The sequence below is a fragment of the Convolutriloba macropyga genome, chromosome 5 (assembly GCF_964194025.1).
Source record: "Convolutriloba macropyga chromosome 5, txConMacr16.3, whole genome shotgun sequence".
Taxonomy (NCBI): Eukaryota; Metazoa; Xenacoelomorpha; order Acoela; family Convolutidae; genus Convolutriloba; species Convolutriloba macropyga.
In genome coordinates, this window is record NC_134472.1 from 14,633,584 (window position 1) to 14,643,807 (window position 10,224).

The following is a 10,224-nucleotide window of genomic DNA, read 5'->3' on the forward strand; positions in this document are numbered from 1 at the left end:
AGTACTAACGAAACATGAAAAGGGGATGTTATAGAAAGCTTTCAATCAGCTGGTGTGATATTTGTAACTTTTCGTGTAATAAGATTATCATAGAATGTTTCAATTGTTCACTACCCGAATAATCAATAAATCATTATGCTTGCCTTATTCTTATGATGGTTGCATTAACACAAAAATTAAAATGGAACTCTTTTGAACTAATTTTATGGTTTGTTAAAGATAAAATTTTTAAGTTATAACATCGAGCTTTTGTAGAAAGCATCGAAAGCGTTTTTTAAATGACCATCAAATGAGATGCAGCTGAGCTGGGCGTGAAAATGTTTAAAGGATTTGAACTAACAATAAAGGAAAACAGAATGAAAAATTAGATGTGAGCTCTTTTTATTTATCAAGATTCGTTTCGTAGAAAGGAAACTAAATAATCTATTTCAAGATTCTTTCTAATTCTGTTTATAAATTCCATTTCTTAAAATTCACAACAAAAGCAGACATACTAACTAATAGGCAGATTTTGATTTAAAACAGGTCTAAATTGGTGCTCGTAGATAGAAATTTTCACTTCAGGCAATGTGTTTTGAATTTTTTGCAGTACACGGTTCTGAAAAATTGAAAAACAAGAAGGAATCATTATAACGTTTTTAATTGCACTTGAACGCATAGCAATTATTGTAAACGTGTTCGTCTTTTTTATGCAAGTTTTTTTTGCTTGACCATTTTGCGCTTTTCTTCTAGAACATTCTTTGACTTCTCAAGTGACTTGACTCGTTCACGCTTTCGTTCTTCATTTTTGTGTGATCTCTATTGCTCTCATTCCTAAGTAAAGCTTGTTGCTAATATAAAGTGGGCTGCAGCAATGCGAAGAGAAGGGCCTGTTAGACGAGTGGTCAGTGGGTATGTTTATGGATAGTGAGGCCAGTGGTTCGAATCCCGGAGGGGTCAAATGTTTTTCCACCCGCCTGTCGTTCGAGAGCAATTCTTCCGACATTAGTCGTTTTATGTTTTTTATTGATTTCGAACGAATTTTGAAGCAATTATTGTATTGACCGTAAATTTATTCGCCCTTGACTTTTTTGCTTTGCGTGATCTAAATTTCTCTCTCATTCACGAGTTTCAGCAGCTGAACTCAAGTGGCGGCATATCATAACGGTATATCATAACCTCTAATGAAGTCATTTGAAGCCTCCTTAGTGAATTTAGTGGCTACCATAAAACTGAAGAAGGCTGCAATAGATACGAGCTCCTACTAGTCGTTCGAGCGCAATTCTTCCGACATTAGTTGGTTGTTTACTCCATGCTGTTATGTACCAAAACGTCTCACTACTTCAAGCCGATTAAACCATTTGTTTAAATTCTATCTGCTATAGCTTCTAATTTTTTTAAAAAAATGTTGTTAACGTTTTCTGAAAGTGGTGTGAAGTGCTTATTTTGCTTGGTGTATATATCTTAAAGTGCATATATTTTCCTTAAAGCAACTTTAATTTTTTTCTAACTTTAGTCTCCCACTGAAACCAGCGCAAAATAATTACGTGTCTGTTATTGAAAGTGTTGACGCAATTACTTTTCAGGGGAAGTTGTTGGGGGTGAAAAGTGATTTAAGAGCATAAAACATTGATAACGCAGTAAAATTTTTAAAAACGAAAAAAAAAATTTGACAGACTTTGGCACATTTTTGAAATAAGGTAATCGTGTGAACTCGCATGATGAGAAGCAGTCCGTGTGTTAGGCAAACAGGTCTTCTTAGAAGAACTAGTCTTAAAATTGAAAATGGAAACAGAATATTACTCATTTAGCGCCATTATATATTGTTTTGCAATTTACTAATATGCGTTTGAATTTTAGTTCGGAAGCAAAAATGCCATTGTTTTAAGAAATTTTAGCACCATCATGAGTTACATTGCGAGAATTATGTATCAATATCAAAGAGGATTCAAAATGACAGTAGAGAGTTTTTTATGAAGAAAATTTGTTTCGCTTAAAGGATTCTGCTCTTCTCCGCGTAAATGCTCTTGTAATGTGAGCTTTCAGGTTATTCTTTTTAGCCTTAGGTTGGAGGTAGCTGTGCATGAGCCTTCCTGTTATAACTATCAAATGAAAAATGTGCGGTCTTTTTGAATATCAACGGCATTCATGCTTGTCTAAAAATTACCCGACCCCGCTGTATCCAATAACTTAAGGAATTTTTCAGATTTTTTTTATACGTGGACATCTAAAAAAATATGTGAAAATATACTAAAAATGTCGAATCACGCTTCAAGTACACTGTAGTCTTAATTCTCTCCGTTCAATTTGTGTTGTTCCAGAGTTCCAATTTTAAATATCGAATAGTTAAAACTTTAATATCGTAATTTTACAGTTCTTTTTATATAATGAACGGGCATTAAAATATATCTTAATTGTCTTAAATTTTGTCATAATAAATAAGATAAGAATGAGGTCTGCGATTAGTAAGTAATGATAACTTAATACATGAATAAAGTCTCTCCTCGCCTGAAGAATGTCTTCATACCTTGCTCTAATTTTACATCTGCTGTTAATTTGTATTGTGTGTTTCAGGTATCCCGATCCGTTCTAATTTGGACGCTGCCATTACAAACCACTACACACACGCAGAACACAGTCTAGTGGAGAAGTGCAGGAGGATGATCAGAGACATCGACCCACAGAATGACGTCACCTTCATCAGAGTCAGGTCAAAGAAGAACGAAATACTCATCGCTCCTGGTACGAACATAACTATTCTTTCATTTGAAGTGATTTTCCTTTAGTATCCTGTTTATCGGAAAGGGATCATATATGATTTCCATACAGAACAAATAGCATAGGATTTATATGGCATCATATCTCCTTATTAATTGCTCTCGAACGAAGTTTGAAGAAGTTATTATAGTAGTGTTCTCTAATCAAATTTTTGCTTGACCGTTTTGAATTTTGAGTGAATTTTTTCACGGTATCATCTAAATTTCTATGTTTGTAGCATGCTACAATAATATTGAGCCCACCTTAGTCGTTTGGGAGTAGTTCGTCTGACATTAGTCGGTTATCTTCTTTTGGCTTCTTCGCCCCTGACTTGACACGTTTTACATGTAGCTCTCTAATTCAGAAATCCGAAGCTGAACTCAGCTGCTAGAGCAGAAAGTCATATAAAAAAGTGCTCTACATTTAATTTCCCTGCCGTTATTAAAGCCTTCTCCGCACTCTGAATCTTTACTGACCTCTCTCTCTCTCTCAAATGTTAAAGCTCATAAGAAGTGCAGCATATCATATCTCAGAGTTAGGTTAATTTACCGCAATTACCATTCTTTTCTAAGTTGCTTCAATGGTACTTATTGTTACAACATTTTTCCGTAATGCAAAATGAAGGAATATTTACATGCGAGGCCGCCCCCCCCTTTTCACTTTTTGTTTACGCTTCCCAGAGAAAAACGAGACATCATTTTATAGCACCCAGGGGGGTACTTTTTGTTTTTGAAAAAAAATACAAATCTTATCGCAGGTTGGTAAAGGGGAGCTTTTTGAAATTTCTGAAAGAAAACCAGAAAATAAAGGAAAATTGGTTTGGTGGGGATTAAAATTCAAAAAACAAACAAATACAAAATAAACTATCTGGAAATATTTATCTCACTTCTTTGGGTTCTTTTTTACGCACAGTACGTAATTTAGATTTCTCTGGCTCAATAGGTCCGCAAATAGCAAAATATTTTTCTCAATATGGGAACTGAAAATAATAAAACTTGACACTGACGCTAAATTTTAAAAGAGTAAATTTTAACAAGGAGGCTTGCTAGTGTGCGTTCGCACATAAAGTTCCGACTCCGCTCATCTACATTTTTCACTTAATTGTCTGACAAATGAGGAAGAGATTTGAAAAATAAACACCGTTCAACAAACTACTAAATGAATAAAACAATCTATCTTAGAGGGCCGATGAGACCTGTCCTTAATATGACTACCAGAATAGACGGCGATAAAAATCAAGAATTTAAAAGTATTAATTAAGACCAAAACTCGTTGTCAATTTTTTAAAAACATGTATGGAATCAGATAAAATTTATACTGATGAAGATTAACTTGTACTTCATTAGAAAAGATATGACTTTTCCTCAATGCAATTTGGTAACAAGTGGACAAGGAATTAGCAAACGGGCAATGTTTATTCAAACGTTGCTTTTTCAAAAGAATTAATTCAATCTGATTAGAAACAATATGCATCAATCTAAATCACAGAGAGAATCGTGTATTCTATCATAAAGAGTGATTGAGACTTTTATTTTTCAGGATATGTCAGATGACTACAAAAAGAACGCCAAATACCGGTAAAAACAAAAAATGAAATTTGCAACAAAACGGTGCCCCGGCCGATTATTCATGAAGCTGTTCATTAAGAAATTTAACAATTTTTGGTTGCGTTTTCTTTCAAATGGCCTGAGGACCGCCCATTATTGTGATACTGTGAAGATACTGAGAAAAACCAACAAAAATGGGCGAATATGCAATAATTCATAATTTTTTAAATAAAAACTCGTTGTGCCTAGAACAAAGATAAAAGTTATACTAAACAAGATTAACCTGTACTTATTTATTAACCTGTAATTTAAAAAATATGGGCCTTCTCAATGCGACTTGGTAACAAGTCGACAACAAATGAAGAAAAGGAAAGTTTAATAATGCGTTGTTTTTTTAAAAGAATTAATGTCAAATTGATCAGAAACATTGCATCAACTGAAATCATTGAGATTCATTTATTCCTCCATAGAGAGTGACTGAGACCATTCAATATCCAGGATATGTCCTACGACTACCAAAAATAGAACGACAAAAGCAGGCAAAAAATTCAAAATTGCACAAAAACTGTCCTAGCCAATTAAACATTAAGCTGTTCACTAAGGACATTAAAATTTTTTGTTTGCGTTTTTTTTTCAAATGGCTAGAGTATAAAGTCAGAAAAAACTGGTCTGCATTTAATTTTTTTCGCCTTATTGAAGCCTTCTCATCACCCTGAGTCCTTACTGACCTCTCTCTCTCAAATGTTAAAGCAAATAAGATTACTATTCTTTTCTAAGTTGCTTCAATGGCAGTTATTGTTCCAACATTTTTCAACAATGAAAATGGGGCAATATGTACATGCGAGCCCGGCTCCCTCTTTTCACTTTTGCTTGAGCATCCAAGAGAAAAATGGGCATTATTTTGTAGCACCCTAAGGGTACTGTTTGTTTGCTTTTAAAATTACAAATCTTATTGCATGTTGGGAAAGAGGAGCTTTTTGAAATATCTGAAAGAAAATCAGAAAAAGGAAAATTGGTTAGATGGGGTTATTGTAAAGAATAATATTGGATTTTCAAATCTTTTTTAGAAAACTTTACAAATGACAAAAATTCCGACTTTTTTGGTTTTTTTCTCGCACAGTACCTAATTTAGATTCATTTGGCTCAATAGGTCCAGAAATAGCAAATTATTTTACTCAGTATCGGAGCTGAAAGTAATAAATCTGACGCTAAAGCCTCGCTCATCTACATCTTTCTTCTAATTGTCTACCAAATGAGGAAGAGATAAACCAAATGAGGAAAAAATATACATTGTTTAACAAACTACTAAATGAGTGAAGCAATCTACCTTAGAGGGAGGAAGAGATCTGTCATTAATATGACTACCAGAAAATACGGCGATAAAATCATCAATTACAAATTTTAATAATTACGACCAAAACTCGTTTTCCGTTTTTTAAAAACCATTAATAACGAAATCAAAATGGCATCTGGTAAAACTTATACTAAAGAAGATAAACCTGTACTTCCTTAGAAAAAATTTGGGACTATTCCTCAATGCAAGTTGACAACAAGTTGACAAGAACTGAGCAAAAGGGGCAAAGTTTAAAAAAAAACGTTGCATTTTTTTTGAAAAATAATTTTGAACTAAAAACTTTTGTATCTGAAATCACTGATATTCCTTTACAGCTCCATAGAAAGTGATATAGACCTTTCGTGATCCAGAATATTTCTTACGACTACAAAGGAAGGAAAAATAAGGGCAAAAAGAAGAACGTCCCAGCCAATTAAACATTAAGCTGTTCACTAAGGACATTAACATTTTTGATTGCGTTTTTTTTAAATGGCAAGAGGACCGCCCATTATTGTGATACTGTGAAAACAAAAAATAAACCTATAAAAATGGACGAAAAAGCAAAAATCAAGATATTTTTTGAAAACTCGTCGTACCAAGAACAAAGACCATTTGAGGAAAACAGAATCGCTATAAGGAGCAAATTTTTGTTCAGTCGATAAGGGATGTGTCTTGTCTATAGGTATACTAAGCTACAAGTTAAGAGAAATATGATGGGAAAAGCTCAGAATTCCGTTGTATTTTAAAAACAAATATTTTCAAAATTCATGGTCAACAAGCTTTCGACTAAAAGAGTAGACAGTTCAATTTGCAACTTCTTCGAGAGCTAATTGCGCCTGTTATTAGTGAGACTAAATCATTAGACTATAAACTTTAAATACGAGCAGAAGTGAAAAATTGAACAAACACTTTTACGAAACCACACTGATGAATCCATTAAAGTTTTAACTGCGGGAAAATTAATTCTTAACTTGTGCGCCTTTGAACATCATAGTCTTTTTGTAAAACGACTATCTCAACGTTTAACCAAGAGAAAGTTCAATTTTTCGTTCTACAAAAAATCAACGAGATTCTCCAATTTTGGCAAACTTAAAACAAAGAGGACCAAAGAAGCATATTTTGTGCAATTTTTGATGAAAATGTCTGAATTTTGAAAATGTTATCAAATTTTTTAGATTAGCGAAAAAAATTCCAATCAAACTATTCAGCAACGCTCTTCTATCTCTAACGGTAACAATAACACTCTACCGTTAAAAGTTTTAACCTATTTTGATTTTTAAATTTGAGCCAAATGGTAATCAACATTAAAAAAAACAAAAGCAAAATATTTTTTAAAAAAGGCAGCACCAAAAAATATTTCTGATTGAAAGATTTATTGATATCAAACCTATCCCTGATTTTGACGCGCGTACAACAAAGCACCCAGGTGCTTGAAATGTTTGCGAATTAGTCCAATTGTTAATTGAAAAATTTCAAAAATAAAAAAAAACAATGATGCATTTTGTATAATTATTGAGATAAATTTGCAAAAAAAACGGTAAAATTTTCGATTGGGGCGTTTTTTATAGGGCGCCGGATTTCAATTAGCTCTCTTTTGGAGTTTACGGAGATTGTGTCAGCTGTTTCGAGGTCTCCAATTTCGGCAAACTTAAACAAAGTGCACCAAAGAGGCATATTTTGTGCAATTTTTGATTAAAAGTGTCTGAATTTTGAAAATTTTATCAAAATTTTTAGCTAAAAAATCTCCAATCAAACTATTCAGCAACGCTCTTCTATCTCTAACGGTAACAATAAACTCTGCCGTTAAAAATTATTTTGTTTTGATTTGTAACTTATCTAACTTATTTTGATTTATAAAGTTTAGCCAAATTATAGCAAAAATTACGGAAAATGTGAATAAAAACTCGAATATTCACAAAACAACCCTGACACAACAAAACACCACAAAACAAACCTCGACAACTCCCTGTAAAAAACGAAATTCAAAAAAATCTTTTAAATCCCATATTCTAGATGTACCTGTTTTTTAATGATACCTCTCACAAATCTCTACGATGAATATATCGATCGGCCAAAATTGACTGAACAAAAAACCCATTTGAGTATATAGTTCCTCCCCACTAAAGTGGGGGGTTGGAACAAAAACAGTCATTTTTTCTGTTCGTTGAACTTTCAAGTTATTGTTTAACCTATGTCATACCTTTTGGTTCAATTTTTGTGGTTTAGTTGTTACAAAACAACCAATGCTGAACACTTGTTGAACAAAAATGACATTAAGAGAAACTATTCTTCTAGAGAATGATAAGGTGGCAAAACAATTTGGACGTATAGTTCGTGTTGGTTGGCATAGCTTGATTCCTAAACACACTAATCGGACAAAATGTCCTGTAAAGTTAGGCTTTTTCGTCTAATCGAAACAGTGTAGGACATTTTTATCCAGCTTAAAAACGCATTCCACATAACTAATTCAATAATTGATTTCACTAAAGCTTTTTAGAATTGAACCCCTGTGAGTTACTTTAGTAGAACAACAGAAAATGTTTTTTTTTCTCGAGAAAAAGATAAAAGAAAACTTTTCAACTTGAGTTTCATTTTTCAACTTTCTGTTGGTAGTTTCTATTTCTTCAATTGACTTTCACATTCAGGCCTACTCTTGGAACCCAGTTGATGACTAGTTTCTGTTAACGAAACTATTTTAGGAGTCTCATTTTAATTTTTGACTTAGAAAAACGAAGGTTAATGGGAAAAACTATTCAGAAATTTAAAAACTTTTCCTTTATGGGCAAATTTTAGCTGATCCTTGAAAAATATCGTCAAGATGTATAAAGAAGTGTGAAATGACAATCAAATATAAAATTTTTTGTGTTATGTCAAACCGGAACAAGAGAGCAGAGCACGAAAAAAAAACATTTTTTTTTCAACGATCATGCTTTGCTTTTCCTACTTAATTTGACCGTAATTTAATGCTTGCTCTCTGCCATTGAATAAAAACTGATTAGCAATTTCATAAATAATTACTTGGAATTGTTGTATTTCCTATTTGAATTACAGAAACAGGTCAATTTTTTAGTTAAGTTGAAGGTTTTATCAAATTTTCCGCAGAAGTTCTGCAGAAATGTCTTCAGTTAGATAAGGGTTCAATTTTACTAAAAATTTACTAAAAATTTTTAGTATATAAAGATTAAATAAAGATGGGATATGTGTTATAAAAAGAACGGCAAAAAAATAATTCGTTGAGAAAAGGGCGATAATTTTTTCAATTATCTTTGTTCTTGCTTATTGAATCTTAGTTTTCTCTTATAATTTTTCCCGTTTTGCTGAAAGTTGAGCGCGTTACTAACATTCACATTCCACTAGCGTTTGATATACAAATTGAAGACCTTCCTAGAAAAACGTAGGAAACTCAAGCTCAAGTTTTCGAATTATCGCGTGAACATAGAAAAAATGACTTCGAGAAGCTTGCATGCTTGATTAAGATTCAGCGCACAATTGCAACAATTTAGGGTACTTGGAATGAAAAAGATTCCAAAAAGTACTCGCCAAAATAAACGGGGCATAAACGAATCATACAAATTATCAATTTTCTCGTCCCATTTTCTCCAAGACGTCAGCATTAAGCAAGTTGAATTGAAATAGGTGAGTTTTATATCTTATGCTTAATTTACATATGATAGAACGTTCAACCTTCTACCAAATTTGTTCAAATTTAATTCAATTTATTCGATAAATGATTGACGGTTTTTAATCAGACAGCAATTAAAGTGCTGGAATCGACCTCATTCGTTGAAATCGAAACAAAGGTAGTGGGAAATTTTGAGGGGGAAAAGTAGCTTTTACCCTCTAAATTTATGTTGCTCGAGTGTACGTGCATACAAATCTGGTAATCATAAGCAACATGTTTTGTATGATTTTTCATTAATCATATAGGCGCCATAGAGAATCTCAACTGTGAAATGAAGAGTAATTTGGGTACATGACAAAACTATGTGCTGTATCAATAAATTTTCCGGCTGATCTAAGTCATTTATGACGTGATCGAATTCCAAGGAGGCATACAAGGATCTCACAAAAAGAAGGCATCCTATTTTAACAAACTCTGTTTTAGACAAAGATTACAGTTTGGTGGTTATACAGAACCCAACTTCTGAATAGATCCCTGGGTGTAACAAAGAGCAATAGAGAGGATGACGCCTGTGAATATGCGACCAACTTGCAAGTGAAGAAACTTAACTAGTTTTTCATATCAACCGCCTTTTTTTATAACAGCACCTTGTTAACTACTAGCAGTGGACTGATGGGATGTGATGCCTAAAGCTGAGTGAAATCATGGAACATTTTATAGCGTGTACATTAAATTCAAATTAAATTGTTGAGATATGTAGAAGCGTTATTGTGAATGAATTTAGACTTTTAAGTTCAAAGTTTTTAGATTAAGCAATTCAGAGAACTCATTATTAAATGTAAATTGGGTTGACTTCTTATATCTTGTATGCCTTTCGCGATAATTGGTAATAGAGTAGAAGCTGAAATAAACGTATTCTCAAAAGTTGCTTGAGGTCATAAAGAATGAATAGAAGCATAAATATTTTTCAAAAGTATGGTGGTGCA

The 10,224-nt window shown here is 32.9% G+C and overlaps 2 protein-coding genes across 2 annotated transcripts in view; one reads left to right on the forward strand and one right to left on the reverse strand.

Annotated features, from left to right (window-relative positions):
• Nucleotides 1-10,037, forward strand: part of LOC142339162 (dynein light chain roadblock-type 1-like) — a 237,378-nt gene extending 227,341 nt beyond the window's left edge. The window contains exons 4-5 of the mRNA XM_075388956.1: nucleotides 2,554-2,721; nucleotides 9,722-10,037. Of these exons, the coding sequence (XP_075245071.1) occupies nucleotides 2,554-2,721; nucleotides 9,722-9,768 (215 nt within the window). The 3' untranslated portion in view covers nucleotides 9,769-10,037. The remainder of the gene's footprint in view (nucleotides 1-2,553; nucleotides 2,722-9,721) is intronic.
• The window catches only part of LOC142339158 (transitional endoplasmic reticulum ATPase-like), a 622,037-nt gene that overhangs the window by 83,314 nt on the left and 528,499 nt on the right, over nucleotides 1-10,224 (reverse strand). The window lies entirely within an intron of this gene.